Source organism: Juglans microcarpa x Juglans regia, chromosome 7D (genome assembly GCF_004785595.1).
Source record: "Juglans microcarpa x Juglans regia isolate MS1-56 chromosome 7D, Jm3101_v1.0, whole genome shotgun sequence".
NCBI classification, from domain to species: domain Eukaryota; kingdom Viridiplantae; phylum Streptophyta; class Magnoliopsida; order Fagales; family Juglandaceae; genus Juglans; species Juglans microcarpa x Juglans regia.
Window position 1 is genome coordinate 10,341,154 of NC_054606.1, and position 17,955 is coordinate 10,359,108.

The 17,955-nt window shown below is 35.5% G+C and overlaps 1 protein-coding gene across 1 annotated transcript; it reads left to right on the forward strand.

Annotated features, from left to right (window-relative positions):
- Nucleotides 1–4,837: 4,837 nt before the first annotated feature.
- Nucleotides 4,838–11,698, forward strand: LOC121238398 (zinc finger CCHC domain-containing protein 7-like). Its single transcript, XM_041135245.1, has 7 exons — nucleotides 4,838–5,308; nucleotides 5,760–5,876; nucleotides 5,970–6,128; nucleotides 6,734–6,895; nucleotides 7,032–7,148; nucleotides 10,550–10,657; nucleotides 10,781–11,698. The coding sequence occupies exons 1-7, from the start codon at nucleotides 4,901–4,903 to the stop codon at nucleotides 11,285–11,287; spliced, it is 1,578 nt and encodes a 525-aa protein (XP_040991179.1). The 5' UTR covers nucleotides 4,838–4,900; the 3' UTR covers nucleotides 11,288–11,698.
- The last annotated feature ends 6,257 nt before the right edge of the window (nucleotides 11,699–17,955 follow it).

Genomic DNA, 17,955 nt, shown 5'->3' on the forward strand with positions numbered 1-17,955 from the left:
TTTTCCTATTCGAAGAATCATGAGTTCCTACAGCCAAAATCTTTTGTAGAATACTATAAATGGTAAGATTTTTGTAACGTTCTTGATAGCAAGAAGACTGCTACACTGCTTGGAATGAACACAGAACCCCAAGAATAGCAAGAATAGATAAGAAAGAATGCGTAGAACACGAACACAGAAATGATCAATCGCAAGATTCCATTAATGAACCTTGATAGGGAATTTTTGAGGAACTCCTAACCTCCCAAAACTCAAAACTCAAATGATCAAAGATGGAAGTTCTACACAGGCCATGCAACTGCTTTTTTACTCGCAGAGCATGAAAGGAAATCTCAAAACACAAAGGCTAAAACATAAAACGCACCTTATAACTCCTAACAATCAAAACACCTCGTTTAACTAAACTTCACTCAGGAGTTTTTTTCTTTTTTTTTTTAAGAAACTTCACTCAGGACTTAAACAAATTAAACGACATACAATTCTACTTACAAAAATGCAGCTTATCAATTAAAGGACAACTTGCTACAAGTCGCACACTTCCAAATACTCCCCGTTTCACTAATTCAACAACAATGTCAGTTAAAGTCGTTATTCTTCAATCTGCTTCTCATCACCCTTCTGCTACAATTCTTCCCATACCAACACATCACCCTTCACCTCATCACAGTATCACAACCATTCCTCTTCTCTTCAAGATCTTGCCCCCAAGCACCCGTGACAATCTCCACCTCTTCAAGGCCTTGCCCACAAGGCACCCATGACAACTATAAAATAGTGACCACCAAAAGAGGGTACAAAGACCTCAGTTTGTACAATAACTCCCACGAGTTATCCTCTATTTCAACTCTTACCCACTTAACCAATACCTTAGTAGCAACATGACTACCTACTTTCTTCATTCTTCTCTAATGAATTCTTTCAAGCTCGGGTTGAATAGTACTTCCATCATCAAGTGGAGGAAGAGTAGGCAAAGGGGAAATCTGGTCCCCCCAATTTCTTCTCAAGACATGACACATGGAAAACTGGATGAATTTTCGATGTTGGTGGCAAATTCAACTTATAAGCAACTGAGCCAATCTTTTGAATGACTTGAAAAGGACCATAGAATCGAGGGGCAAGTTTCATGTTGTGCCTCATGGCAACTGATTTCTACCTATAAGGCTGGAGTTTAAGAAAAACCCAATCCCCTTGCTCAAAAGTTCTTTATGATCTCTTCCTATCAGCATACACTTTCATTCTGTCCTGAGCCTTTTTCAAGTTTTCTTTCAGAAAAGACAAAATATGTTCTCTAGTCTTCAGGTGTTGATCTACTGCAGCATTAGTAGTAGTACCTGCCACATAAGAGAATAATCTTGGTGGTGGCATCCCATATAAGGCCTGAAATGGAGAACCTCTTGAGGAGGAATGCACAATTGTATTATAATGTCACTCAACCATTGGCAATCAAGTACTCCAGCTTCTTGGTTTAGATCCAGTATATGCTCTCAAATAAGCTTCAACAGCTTTATTTAATGCCTCAGCTTGAGCATTAGATTGAGAATGGTAAGCTGAAGTTATAGCCAAGATGATACCTTGCATTTTAAAGAACTCTTGTCAAAACAAGCTTGTAAAAATAGCATCACGATCTGAGACAATGGTCCTAAGCAGACCATGAAGCCTGAAAACCCTAGAAAAAAAAAATACTTCTGCCACTTTAGATGTTGTATATGGGCGAGACAGGAAAGAAATGACCAAACTTGGTCAACCTGTCCACCACAGTTAGAATAACTATCATGCCATTAGAACTATGAAGCCCCTCAATGAAGTCCGTGGCAATATCAAGCTAAGGATTTTGAGGAATAGCCAAGGGTTGGAGTAACCCTGCTAGCAGCACATTTTCAGACTTATTCACTTGACAAGTCTGATATTCTTTCACCACTCTCCTGATATCCTTCTTCATACCAGGCCAATAAAAATCAAACTTAGCCTTTTGTAGAGTCTTATGATAACCAAGGTGACCTGCTTCTAGACTGTAGTGGATGTGTTGCAATACTCTTCTCTGAAACAAGGAACCAGGAACTATAACCAGTTTCCCTTTCCTAAGAAGAAGCCCCTACTGTAGAGAAAAAATCTTTAGGAACCTGCTCACCTTTTTGTAGTGCATCAATCGAGTAATCTCGAAAGATTCCAAATAACTCTGCTTAAGATAATTTATCTACACAATAATAGGAAATGAAATCAGGGCCAAGGTAGCTGAATCCTCTTTCATCTTTCTAGAAAGTGTATCAGCTACTTTATTATCTCTCACTCTCTTGTACTCAACTTTAAAGTCATAACCCATGAGTTTCGAAATCCATTTATATTGTGCTTCTATAGCCACTTTCTGTTCCAACAAATGCTTCAAAGTTTGCTGGTCAGTTTTGATTTTAAAGGGCTGACCCAACAAGTATGGTCTCCACTTCCCCACAACACTCACAAGTGTCAAAAATTCTTTCTCATAGGTTGATAAGAGTAAAGCTTTATCCTTAAGAGCCTTACTAAAAAAGGCTATAGGATAGTTGTTTTGCATCAACAAAGCCCCTAATCCAACCCCTGAGGCATCACATTCAATTGTAATCTTGGAGAAATTTGGCAGCTTCAAAACAGGAGGGTGAGGCACAACATTCTTGAGTTGTATATAAGCTTCATCAGCTTCATTAGACTATCTAAAAGCATTCTTTTTCAACAACAAAGTCAATGGGGGTAGCTATTGAACCATAGTTTTTAATGAACTTTCTATAATATCCAGTTAGGCCTAGAAAACCTCTCAAAACCTTAACTGTTTTAGGAATATGCCACTCAATCATAGCTGATATCTTAGTAGGGTCTGCTTTAACTCTCTCCCTAGAAATAATGTGGCCTAAATAATCCACTTCCATCACACCAAATCTACATTTAGATCTTTTAGCAAACAAAATATGTTGCTGTAAAACAAATAGCATTGTCTTCAAACTCACAAAATGCTGAGTTAAAATCTATTTGTTATGAACCCACTAGATAGAACTCACTCTTGAAAATCGGATTACAAGGAAATGGTGTCTAGGGACTTATAAACCACCAAACAATCCCATACTTTTCTAGTAGTATAGGCCCCACATAAATCTTCAGTGTTTTGTCTATCGCTCTACCAATTTGACCATTTAATTCGGGCAAGGGATTGAGGACTTTCTTGATTTACATGTTTTAATGTTGTTGTACACGACCTTTTCATCTAACATATGTTGATTTTATGTTTTTGAAAATAACATGCTTTATATAGATCATAACTCTCCGAACCCTAATAATAATATTAATTCAAAATTTTGAATAGAATCTCCAAAGGAAGTAAAAAATATAAAACAAAATTGAACAAAAACCTTAGCTGCCGCTCAGTTTCTATGCCAATTTTATCTTTCTACAACAACACTTGGTTTTGTTCTTAGAAGATCACCGACATAAACATAGATTATTATCAATGCCCCATTATCCATATATCATGAATCCAACAGTAACTAATACATGAAGTGTTCGAATTTAGTAATAGCAGTTTCATGCTGCACATCATTATTTTTAGATATTTGAGGTGTTTAGTCTCGACTGTAGATTCATTCATCAAGGAGCTCAGCTTCATATTGACCTAATTACTAAATGGGGAAAAAGAATTCCAATACCAAATTCATATTAAATCAGAAAATTTCTTGTAACACTCCCATCCCCTAGATTTAAGAATAACATCATTTTAAGAAATTTAGGGACCCAAAATGCTACTAACCTTTAAAATCATTTATGTAGAAGCCCAATATAAAATATTCTATAATTTAAAATAAACATAAAAAGCTGTCTAGGCCTCTATTTTGTCTTCTTGAGTCAAGTTTCATCCTGCAATATCTTTTTCATATTGACAATAACATGGGGTGGTTAAAATATTTAAAATATACTAAAAAAATAAGAAGAATACTTGTACATCATGCAATAAAAATAATATAAATATAGGATCTCTTTGAAAAACATGCATAATTAGAACGTATACCAACATAAACATGTAACATGTATTATACATAACTCATTGAACTTATCTTTCTATTTTTTTAATGGCCAACACACCTTAACCCCTGTTTGCAGGGTTGTGCACCAATTCCACTGTGGCCACAAAGGAAACTACTTAATTTATCGTAACATACTATGGTAGACCATGCTTAGGTTCATGACTTGCGTATCCACCCATTATTACATTGTTACAATGCATCTCTTATGACCATTCTTAAGGTTTTTTTCATAACTTATCTTTTATCATTCTTAACATGATGCAAGTATATACATAATAAATAACTTATCATAATCATAAATAAAAACATATAATAACACGATATTGAAATTCACTTTCATCGTTTCATAGCTTGGTACATAAAAATTGGCTTTCAACAAAAAGTCATACCTACATAGTACTTTAGAAACATCATTTACCTTAACATAAGGATATGACAAACATCTTTATTTTTTGTCACTCTAATTTTTTTTTTTTTTGTTTTTCCGGGGGTGGGTGGGCGCGACAAGCACAGCTATCCTGCTTGGGTGTGTCCATAAAAGCTCCTCTCCGATTCTATTTCCTCTTCTATTTGTGAGTTAAAATTGTAAAATCCAATCTCTACTCCATTTCTATTTTTGTTTTTTTTTTACAGCCCTTGTATTATTATTTTTGGATAAATGATTTTTGTTAATATGCAATATTTGATGACAACTCTTTGTTTGGATGATTTTTTTTTTTTTTTTAATTTCTGCCTATCTTTTTTGAGTTATTTATTTTGTTTTTGTATATTTTGTTTTTAATTCGTTTTTTATTTAATAGTTTCCGTACGCGCTCTATCAAACTCGCAACGTTAGGGTTCCCTTTGGGTTCTCGAACATGGGGAGGATGGAGAGGCAGAAGGCGAAACTTGATCTCGACGAAGACGGCAAAACAGATGATACTCGAAAGTCTTCATATTCGGTGGTGGTATTGAGCAGCAGCGACGACGAGGAAGCGAACGAGGATCTGAGCCTGAAGATCGTCGAGAAGGCCTTGCTAACGCGTGCGGCAAAGCTGGTTGCGGAAGATACTGTTCCGGATGGAACTCAGGGCTATAATGGTGGCGGTGGATCTTCTGGTGTTGTCGCTCTGTCTTCCTCTTCTGCGTTGGAAGAAGAGGTTGTTGAAGTCCCCAGTGGCAGTGACGGAATTGTTGGTTCGGTTACTGTAGATTTGGGGAAAAGGAAGGTTGTGAAGAGGGAGAGGAGGAAGAAGATTAAGAAGACGGCAACTGCAGATAAGACTGTGAGTACATTACATCTTTGGCTAATATTGCATCAATGAAAAGTTTTACAAGCGCCTTTTTCTTTTTGGCTTCTCTCAGACACCGGTTGTTTTGCTCGGAAAATTACGAGGGTTTTTTTACAGGATTAAGATTAGTATGTTAATTCCCCGACAAAAGGTTGCCCTCCTATGCTCTTATGATCAAGAAATTTAGGTGGAGAAAATTTAAATGTTTTCTTTATAGGTCTCCAAATTTAAATTCTCCGTTGTCCAACATTTTGAATGAAGTATTTTTTTTAGTCTAGGTTGAGTTAGCGATATCGTTTTTGGGAGCTAAAGAATATAATTTATTAAGTTCCTAACAGAGAAAAAAAGTTCGTTTTGGCTTCCGTGATGTAGTTTCTTTGTTTCAGAAAAGTCACGAGAATTCGAGTTTGCTCTGGCTCATACTTGCACATATATATTGTTGTAGGTCATTGTTGCAAAAGACGAAGAGAAGGAAGAGGTGGTCAATGCCTCTGATCTTGTTGAGTTCGTGGAACCAAATGCTGTTGAAATAACTGACAACATTGTGTTCCGGAAGCTTCTTGTGAGTTTATATATTTGCTTTGAATATTAATCTTGAAAATACAATTACATATGAAGGCTTACTTTGTTATTTCTGTTATTTCCATCGTCTCAGCGGGGGCCAAGGTATTTTGATCCTCCGGATAGCAGTTGGGGAACATGCTTTAAATGTGGGGAAGAAGGTCATTCAACAGCGAACTGTACGACAGTTAAGAGAAGGAAGCCATGCTTTGTTTGTGGTAGTTTAGAGCACGCGGCAAAGCAATGTTCAAAGGTGCATGGGAAAGGAATTGAAGCTACACTTACTTTTTATGATTATATTAGAATATTTTAGCCTCTAGGTGTTCTCTAACATGCCTGAGTTGAATTAAGCCCACCCCCCCTTCTTTTTTTTTTCTCTCTCTTTATAATATATCTGAGTGGGCGTATCTTTGGATAATACTTAAACTTTCCATTGGAATAATTGTTTTCTGCAGTAATAGTTCTTGTTTTCTTCATCATTTTCATGATCATCCGGTTGTACCCTTGAGTGATTGGGCAAGGGCAGAACCTCAATTATGCCGCCTCTCCCATTTCTTGGTTTGAAATGCTCTGAATTATTTTACATTCAAGGATAACCTTTAGCAAAACATATCTGTGTGACCGTGCCCCCATTTAATAAAAAAAATGCTTAAATCTTAGTTCTGTCCAATGTGTGTGGTGTGTGCACTCAGAAACGCCAATACAGAAAAAGTAAATGCACACAGACGCGCTTTTACCCTAAAGTTATATGTATATGCAATACATGCAGCGTGTTATCTGTAGACAGGTTTGCACGTGAGTGAACGAGCATGGTTGCATATATAGTGCATTTTTACTCACTTTTTGATTTCTTTGTAGGGACAAGATTGCTTTATCTGCAAAAATGCTGGCCACCGAGCTAAAGACTGTCCCGAAAAGCACAAGGGTGGTTCTTCAAGTTCAAAAGTTTGTTTAAAATGTGGGGATTCTGGACATGATATGTTTTCATGTAGGAATGATCCTTCAACTGATGATCTCAAGGTTTCTTACATGCCATTTTTCTGTTATTTGCTAGAGGTTTATAACTTTATTTCATATCAATTTGAACAAAAATTGGTTTGAATTCTAAAATTCTTGGTCAATAGTTAATGTTTTGTTCTCTTATTTGCTTAATCAGGGAATACAATGTTACATCTGCAAGAGATTTGGCCATTTATGTTGTGTCAGCTCTGCTAATACTAGTCAAAGAGTAATTTCTTGTTACAGATGTGGTCAATGGGGCCATACTGGCCTGGTAAGTTATATGCTATGTTTTCAATGACCTCTACCTTTTTGGGCGATGCAAGTGTGCATGCATGTGCTTGTTGCCTTATCTTCTGGAATATGGTTGAACATTGAAGTTGATATGAGAATCGTAAAATGCTTATTGACTTATTCATTACTTAAAAACACTTATGGACTTATTCATTACTTAAAACACTTATTGACTTATTCATTACTTATCAAAAGGTAAAAAAAAAAAAGAACACTTATTGACTTATTGAAACATAGTTATTCGCATAAGAATGATAAGCTCAGGTAGATAATAGTGGATAGGTGTTGTTGCTCTTGTATATGTCCTGTGTACTTGGGCTATCCTTTTTTTTCTCTCATTTATAGAACTCATCTTTTCTGATCCAAAATACAAGAGTGATACGCTCAAGCAATCTTGTCATTATTGTCTCCATTTGGTGTTTCAGTTTTGTGTAATATAATCTTATCTATATACTATGAAATCAAATCAGGAAATTGAAGAATAAAGGGAGGGCATTGTGAAGATGATCTTGTAGTGGGATGTTCGGGTAGAGGATTAGTTTTATGGAAACAATGGGCTGGGGTTGGGGAGGTGTGTTACATTCCAATTCGAGCTTGGTGTATTTTGGGTAGGTTTCATGGGATTTTTGGGTCATTAGGGGCTCTCTTGTATGGGTTAGGTGTTTTATTGTATACGTCTAGTGTACTTGGTTACATCTATTGATATATATATATATAATACTATTAATTATAAAAAAATGAAATCAAATCAGGAAATTTTGCTCCTATAAAGTCACATGGTCTACAATCCAGTTATGTTGTTATTAAATGATAAGTGCCCTTATGAAGCCAAGTCATCCACTTCTTAACTATTGTACATTTAAATAAAAATTTAGCCAATATGTCATTATGTTAAACTTATTAAATGAAAAAATATATCTAACTAAATTAGTAATTTTTTTAAAAATTAAACATTAGTTAAAAATATTACATCTAACTAAACTAATATATTTTTATTTAAATTACTAGCCTTTTAATTTTTTTAACACGTGTTATGACTTCAGTTTTGTAACAATAGATACCTAAATGTTATTAAATTTCAGAATAAGCTAAATTGTCCATTGGTTTGAATTTTGATGACTAGAGACTAGAGTTGTTTTTCATACTAGGTAAAGAGCTATTGGTTTCTCTTTACTCTATCAAAGTTTGTGACATTTCGTATCACTAACATAAAAATAAAAGAGACCAAGGGGAAAACGGATCACGGTGCTCTACCAATATTTTAGAGATTAAAGTGCCAACATTGACACCCTTTTAGAGGTTTTCTTTATTTTATAATTGCTCAAGGTATATTAACTTTGTCAGATGGGGTACTTATAAAAAAAAATAGTTAAATTAGATAAGAGTATTTTTCATCGACTAGTAATATATATTTTAAAACTTCTAGCATTTAGTGAGTTTTGCTCTTGTTCACTTGCATCTTCTTTCCCATCATGTTGGATAGCTATCTACCTTCCTGAATGCTGAAAGAGTCATAAAGTTTTCCCAACACATGATTTTAGGGGTGTAAAATTTTTGGTCCGGACTGGAAAAACTGACCAGACCGAAAATTTGGCTTGGTCTGTTATGGTCCTCCATTTGGGGGACCGAATGGGTTTTGGTCCGGTTCTGGGGTCTGTGATTTTTGGACCGACCGGACCGAAACCGACTGAACTATATATATTTAAAAAATATTATATATATAATATTATATTATATAATAATTGTATAAGTTAATTATGTAATTTTCATCTAATCTGTTAGTACTGAACATATAAATTGTTAAATAATATATGCTATCAATTAATAATATATTATAAATCATATGATAATTTATATCATTATATGTAGATACATTTATACATACTCTACTATTTACTCTTAATTAAATTAATTAGGTAATTTTTCTTTTTAAATACCTAAGTTGCAAGCAAGCATGAATAATCTATGTATAATGAAATTATTTGATATTCATTAACCAAATATAAAATTTAGGACATTATTAATAATTATGCATACTAAAGAGTAAAGTCTAAGTTAATAAAGTAGTAACTATCAACACCATAAATATAATTATAGTTAAATATTTTTTTTAATGAGTTAGTTACATAATTCACATTAATAATTCACTTAATTTTAATTTTAGTAATTTAAATAATTTATTTATTAATTTATTTGCAAATAAAAAAAATAGATGAAACAAAATAAACAAAATAACTGGAGCAGTCCGGTCCAGTCCGGGAAAATGGTGGACCGAAAGTTTTGGTCCATAATCCCCCGGACCAGACCGGACCGATTTACACCCCTACATGATTTAGTTTTATTAACTCATGCATGTTTAATTTTGTAACTAATGGATTTCTAAAAGGCTATTGAGTTTTAGAGGAAGGTAAGAAAGACTTATTTAAGTTATGAATCTGCATGATTATAATTACTCTGACACACTATATAAAGAAATTTTGGTCCCTCTCCCCACATAAGTAAAGTTTGTGAATTATCTCATCACTAACATGCAAGCACAAGGAAAGAAAGAGAAGAAAAGACCAACTGGATCAACCAAATTTTGGAGATCAATGCACTACTTCAAATCCCCTTGGGTGCAAACAATCTCTAGGGGCCATCGAACTGGGGGATTTTCCCCTTGACTTACCTGAGGTGCACTTGCGGAAAATTCCTTGCTGAGGGCCTGTGCGCCCCCTGGATTAGTTGGGACGCTGTTCCTAGACACTCGGTGCCAATCAAAAAGATCAATGTACTTAAATTGGTGCATTTATAAAATTTGTAACTTCTCAAGATATATAATTTTTCATTCAAGAACTTCAAGTCTATGACTATTTGTTTCAGAAGCCCGAAACATTTTATCTACCCTGTTTTGGAAATATTTTACCTTGTTGGAATAGGACATGGATGGCCTATGTTGAAATGTATGCAAGTGAGAGTTTCAATTTCATGTCAGGATTACTTCATTCTTTCTTGTGATTATCGGGTTTAGAGCTTTTGTGGAAGTAAACTGGCAAATTATTTTTAGAAACTATCTTTTCGGCTTCATTAAACCTTTTATTTTGAGCAAGTATGTAGTTTTTGATTGATGGGTAATTTGGGCATCTATAAATATTTGTCATTACTTTGGAACTTTCCATGTTTTCTGAAATTTCTGAGATTTATGTATTTTCATTCTGATAGCATCTTGGAACTGTTGGTATATATCGTATCATGAAATGTTCTCACTTTTTGACATAGGCACCAGAGTTCCTAATTTTATAAACACGTAGAAATTTTTATTTTGCTTATTTGTTTGAAGCAGCTTTTTTGACATAGGCACCAGCGTTCCTAACTTTTTGACATGGGATTTTATTTCAATAGGCATGTGCAAAGGTTTCTGGAGAAGCCAGTGGTACAGGTTCACCTGGTTCATGCTTCAAGTGTGGTGAAGGGGGACATTTTGCACGTGAATGCATGAATAATGTTAAAGTGAGATCTTCTTATCCATTTGGTGTTAGTTTGCACCTCCCCCCTCTATGGCTTCTATTCAACCTGTAAAATATTTGTGTTTCTAATATCAATTAAAGCGAGTGCTATTTCGACTTTCTGCAGGCTTACAAGAGGAGTTGGAACATTTCAGCCCCAACTCTGCGAGTTCACAGAGAAGAGAATGGCTACTCAGAACTCAAATCTATTCCTTTTGATCTTGGCAAGGTTCGCAAAGGGAAGAAAACCAGAGATGAAGGAAAAGGTGTTACGACACCACAAAAATCAAAACGGAAAGGTGGCTGGATACTGGAGGATCCTGGAGACCTTACTACACCCCAAAAATCAAAACGCAGAGGTGGCTGGATAGCAGAGGATCCTGGTGATTACTTGAATAGAAAATCGAAAATAAGCTTGAGGTCTCCTGCAACACCATCGACTAAGGGTCATAAGATCTCTTCTTTAAGTGCTGATGGTCACGCTTCAAGTTCTCGATCATCCAATAAAGCAATCAAGGTTCATTCTGGATCTTTGATGTCCGAAGGACCATCCAAGGCCTATCGGCCCAGATTTTCAGCATCAAGGTTTGGCAACTTTGGCAGCGATGGGCTGCAGAGAAATCATGGCTGGTGAAAGGAACCCAATTTAATCTTTGAACAGCAGCCACAGGGAGAGAGAAATCTTTCGGCCCAGATTTTCAGCATCGAGGTTTGGCAACTTTGTCAGTGATGGGATGCAGAGAAATCATGGTCGGTGATAGGAACCCAATTTAATCTTTAAACAACAGCCACAGGGAGATAGAAATCAGAGGTAATTGAGATTAGGTTCCCCCCACCTTGTACTCTTGTAAGTTCCCCATGCTATGGTTTATAGATATTTAATTTTTATGTTGGTTTAAAGGCGTTGGTGCACACCCTTCGATCTTATGTACATGCACACAAGCATGTTTCATTGCCCAACTAGTGAGGAGCACTTGTGTTGTAATTTGAGTTCAAATAATTAAAACTTGCAATGCTTCTTTCCATGAGCATTGTTGCTTCTGCATTATAGTTGATTTTTTCCAGCTATAAAACACACCTGCTGAATTGTCAATTGGGTGTCTTCATAGTTTTTACTAATTTTTGCTCGTCTTGATTGTTTTCCTTTGTTGATTCCACGACTTAACTCCAGCATTGGATTTGGTGAACATGACTGGGCTGTAGTCCTTTTCGTTTGAGAAGTCATAAATTTTGGCAAAGTTGACTATGCTCTACCAATTTTGAAAATCATTAATTTGCTAAAGACACATTGACATGGCCTGATGCTTGACATATGAACGAGGAGCATAGGCTCCCTTTTATAGGCTATCAAGTTATTGAAAGAAGGCGAGAAAGCAAATATTAATCCACACGTTAAGACTGCATTTGGATGTTGAGTTGAGTTGATTTGAGTTAAGTTAAGTTTTTTATGAATAGTAGTGAGTTGAGTAGTAGATGGAGTTATGAGTTTAGTACTTTTTATGGAAAATTGAAAAAGGTAATGGATCTCATGTATAAAGATGTTTTACGTTGAAAAATGTTGTGGGTCTCATGTATAAGAAGGTTTTGAGTTGAGATGAGTTTAATAATTTGAGAGTTGGGCGTTTGGATGTTAAATTTAGTTTAAAATTAGATTGAACTTAGTTGAGCTCAACTGAGTTTGGGAACCAAACGCAACCAAATTGGTTATTTGAGAAGTTTTGAAAATGAAGAAACTTCTAGAGAATGCAGTTTTGCTCTCACTCCTTTTTAACGGTCCCTCCCCTCAAGACTAACTTCTCTCCTTGAGTGAGTAGTCATAAATCTGGCAAAACTTTACAAACTTGAAAGAACTTTCCTTGATAACATGTTCTTGTCTTGATTTTCTACCCTAATAGATTCCATCTTCACCTATTCTTATAGCTAGTCTTGATCTTCTATCTTTCTCAATGTTACACTTGTGGATTCTATAACTTTATTCAATGATAGCTATGTTAGCCATACTTAGGGTTCGGCTTTTAGGTTGACCTTCCTCCATCCTTTTGTCTTATGTTCTATATACTCCTATTTGCCACATGTTTGCTACTTTTTAGCAAATTTACACCAATTAAGGCTACATGTTCATCCATGGATCAAAGCTCTTAATAACATGGTGGTACATTGTCTTTTGGCTCACTCGATTTATCCCTGATCAGCTTAGAATATGACAATGTGGCTACTTTAAGTTGACCACTGGGATGATACTTGATCAAACAAACTTTTAGAAATATAACGAGTAATGGTGGGGTTACATCATCTCGACCCTTTTCTTTTCTCATTGTATCTATTAAAAATACATCGAATTTCCTTCTTATCAAAACTTGATCTGGTACAAACACTTAAACGTATACCACCGAATACTTTGGAGTAACTCAATGTAGGCTTGATGCTTCTCAATTTTTGGTAGGGTGAGATGACCTTGATCATTGCTTGTGGTAGCTGATTGATCACGAGTTGTTCTCATGCGTTCTGCCCAAACTCAGCTTGGCTCTTTGTTCGCATGCAACATGATTTGAAAAATCATTGCCAGGTGATGGTTCTCTGCCTCAGCCACTCTGTTCTACTGTAGAGTGTTTGGGCATGTCAGATGTCTATGTATGCGACATTCTCGCAGATGGCTATCAAACTCTCGAGATGTACTCTCTCGCTTGATGTCTGTGCAGAAGCACTAAACCTTCCTTCCGATTGCACCTTTGACTTCTTTTTTAAACCCCTCAAGCTATGCAAGAACTTCATATTTTTCTTTCACAAAATATACTTGTTCTACCTTGCGAAATCATTGATGAAAGTCCCCATGTACCAATAACTACTTCCTCACTTGATTAGGCACATTAGAATGAACAGGCCCTAATCGTTCTTTTGCCATATTGTTACTCTTCACATTGTAATTGGTGCGTTTTGCCATATTGTCACCCTGCATAGATGATATGTCCTTGTACTTTGGCTGTGGAAGACCTTTATGTAGAAGTTTATTCATCATAACATTCAGTTGGTGATAATCATGTCCTATCTTGCATGCCGCAAATCCATAGTGTCATTCTTCTGTTTCTTGTCCATGCATGCAAACTCTATTGACATGACGCAGATTGACTCCACCCTTCTTCCTTCTAAGATGACTCACGAATAGGTTTTAAGCTTTTGTACATATTTCCATCTTTATTGCCAAATTAATGTAATTTCCTTGGGCTGCCAGCTATGATACTTGCAACAAATTCTTCTTCATGCCAGGTACATGATAAAATTTTTGTAAATGTACCTCATCAAGACTAACTGATCACTGTGCTACCAGTGCAAGTAATTGGCAATCTTGTGTTGTTGATAGTCATTTCAGCTCTCTTGACTTTATATTTCAACATGCTCTCTAGCCTCTCCTCATCTCTAGTCATGTGATTGGAGCAACCTGAATCCACAATCTCATAATTTACTCCCCTGCCTCATATACAACTAGGATCATTTCCTCAGCCTTAGTCCTCATATAATTTTTTCTTAAGAAACAAGCGGCAAGTGCCGAGTATGTCCTGTGCTTCCTTAGGTTAGCGAGTTAGTGATACTTAGAATGTCTTCTAGCATCTCCTTTTTCACTGTTTTCTTGATCACAAACATGGTCTCTCCCATTTTAATTCACCACTTCCAGATTAACTCAACATTTTCTACAAGCAATGGTGTGGTGCTGCTACCATCCACAATCTCCGAAAGATTTCGTCCCGGCAGATGACTCCATACAATTGCTAGTTGCTGCAAGTATTTAGCTTTCTATTAAGACAATAAGTTGGAGATTCGTTATTGTGACATGGTGCAATCCAGTAACTCTTTAGTGTAGTCCCAAACTAACAAGCTTCACAAGTTCAGATTGTGCATGAACAATAATCTCTTCACAAACAAACAACTTAAACACCTTTTAGAGCCTGACCCTGATATCAAGTTGTCGGACTTAGTAAAATCTTTGATGGCAAATTGTTTAAAAAATATGAACACTTTTATTATGAGAGTATACAATAGCTTTTAGGAATATTCAACAGAAACACTATGATTAGAACACCTAAACCACACACCCATTCAAACTCGATGTACACTAGGATAAAATTGCACACTTGACTAGATGAAAGCCGGTTCAGAATACTTGGCTCTCTACCCACTATGGGACACCTCATCGCTACCACACATCATAATAGCTCCCTTAATTTTGACCTGCAACTCTTAAGACTTTGGTCCTTTCCAACAGTTAGAGACACATGTTCACTTAACTCGACAATTGCATACTAAGGACGAGCATGGGCTCCCCTTTTAGGCTATAAAGTTAAAGAGAGTGTGACGCCAATAAAGAGATCTTAGAAAAATGAGTTTATAAATTAAAGTGGTTTAATGCGTTTGATCTACTTTGTAATAAAAAATAATTTTATAATATGAGGCACCATATCAAATCACCTCGTTTTAGAAGTTTGCTTTTTGTAAGATTTCTTTGTAGACCAAGTATTTATCTAATTTCAATGAAAGGTGAGAAAGCAAATATTGGTTAAGAGTTGGCTATTTGAGAAGCTTTGGGAATGAACGAATTTTTAGAGATTTTCTGATGGAGATTTGCCATGGTGGGTGTGATAGTGCCTTTCCCAGAACCACTGTTAATAAACACAGAAGGCCCACAAGTGCAATCGTGGCAGCCTCCAGAAAGAGACGTATGCCTAGCAAGACGCTTCACTTTCCTGCATCCCTCTTTTGAGTAAACTCTTCACTTGTAAAATGAGTAATTCCATAGAAGATGTGTCTGGTAAAGCTCCATAACAGAGAATTCTTACTCCTTTTTATATCATTGAAATCTTTAGTCTCACCCAAAACGAGTGGGAAAACTTAAGCACTGGCCTCAAGCTCAAAGAGTGCAGTATTTTGTTTTTGAAATATAATTGACAAAGCAACTTGGGTCACTAAGAGTAGCTATTATAAGGAGACTGAAAATGTGAATTTTAAGAGTTTGGCTAGCATTAGGTAACTAAGATGATAGACATCATCTTAAGTTTAAATTATGTGAGTTGTTGAATGTAAAAGATTTTGAGTTTGTTTGGAGTTTGCAATTAAATGTTTTAGATAAGTCAAAACATGTAATTCCGAATCTCAAGGTTCTTATTTTATCCATTGAAGAATTTGAATTTGAAATGGCTACAAGTCTTTGAAGATAGTTCCCTGCAGTTATCAAATTGTTAGCAAAACTGTTGCGACAGATTCAATCTGTCAGCAGAATTTCACTGGGACTTAGAAACTGCTTCCATAAATATATTTAAACTGTCATACTAACTAGGAATAATAGAGATTTAATTGGAGATTTTTTAGAGCACTTTTAATGCCTATTTTGGTGAGAAAATTTTTATATTATTTTTTTCTCAAAGAGTGTGATCATGACCCTAGGTTCAGATAGTGTGATCGGTTCAGCCACTAGAGTTCCAGCAAAGAAGTCAATATTTGAAGATCGTCAGAGGTTCTAACTATTATTGTGGTAGAGACAGACACATTGTTTATGAGGTCAAATAAGAGTGTCAATTGACAAATATTTTGTAATTGAAACTTGCTTGTAAAAGATTTTCAAATAGTGGATTGAAGTTTCTGGGTAGGCTGGCCCGTAGGATTTGACATTGAAAAAATTCTTTAAATGGTTTCTCTCTCATTATCAATTTTTGTGTTATGCAATTGATTTATTTTATATTAATGTTGTTTTTATTGAATACTTGCATGAATATTGATTAACAAATTGATTGATAGAATTTGCAGAGCTTCAGAAGTTTTACTGTACAAGGGTATTTTGGAAAATTTCAATTGGCATCAGAGCGTAGTTCACTCATTCGAGTGTAGTCCATATCCCTGTAGATCATGTCATCATCATTATCAGCCCTTCCACATTTTGATGGGGACAACTATACTTATTGGAAAGTTCGAATGAAGGCCTTTCTCAAATGTCTAAATGAACATGTGTGGTATGCAGTGGAAAAATGGTGGACTAAGCCTGAGACAAGTCTGGACATTTAGTTTAGATATGAGATCAACAACTGTAACTGGAATATCAAAAGGTAATGCCATTTTCATGGTTGTCTCTCTTGAAGAATTTAAAAGAATCTCCATGTGTAAGAATGCAAAAAAAGCTTGAGATATTTTATAAGTTACACATGAAGGCACAATGATTGTAAAAAATTCAAAATTACAAATGCTAACCTCGAGATTGGAAGAAATCAAAATGCTGGAAGATGAGACTTTTAATGATTTTTATGCTAAATTTAATGATCTTGTGAATTCCAGATTTAATATTGGCGAGAATGTAGAAGATTCAAGAGTCGTGAGAAAGATCTTAAGCTCCTTACCTAAAATATTTCATCCTAAAGTCACAGCAATCGAGGAAAGCAAAGACTTGGATGCAATCAAAGTTGAACAACTAGTTGGCTCATTCCAAACATATGAGTCCTCACTTCCTCAAACAAAGATGGAAGAGTCCATTATGTTGAAAACTGTGAAAGAGGATCAAAATGAATCTTCAAATGAAGAAAATCTGAATGATGAGGACCTAGACCTCATTGCTAGGAAGTTTAACAAATTTTTGTTTCCTAAGAAGCAAATGAAAAACAATAGTAAATTAAGGAATTCTCAACAAAGAAAGGTGAAGCTGCAGATAAGAACAAAGAAAAATCAAATAAAAGGGACAAAATAAAGTGTCATGAGTGTTCCGGCTATGTTCACATTAGAGTGGAGTGTCCAAACTTCAAGAAAAAAATATTGAATGTCACACTTGGTGATAGTTTAGAATCTAAAAATTCTGCTTCATCGTGTAATGATGAGTTCGTTTATGGCATTCACTACTATTGTTGAAGAATTCCCAGAGGTTGCGCTAGTTGAATCTGAAAGTGGAACTGATGATGATGACTTAGAGATAGCCATTGTAGATGCTGATCATGAGCTAAGCATACAAGATGTTTATAACAATTTGTGTGAAGAAGTTATCAAGCTGAAAAAGCTCACAATAGTGGAACACGAAAAGAATAATATCTCTGAAGCACTATAAATTTTTGAAGTCGATATCTCAAGGCTAAAGACTCAAAAGGATGCCCTAGACAAGGAGTTGAAAAGCTTTCAAGAAAACTAACAAAAATCTGCAACTCAAAAGCTAGAACAAATGCTAAGCATTCAAAAGTCCAGCAAGAACTGAACATGGTTGGAGTATGCGACTTCTCAAGACAAAGATCCTAAAGCCTCATCATATGCTACTACTAGCTCTAAGAGTATTATTTTTGT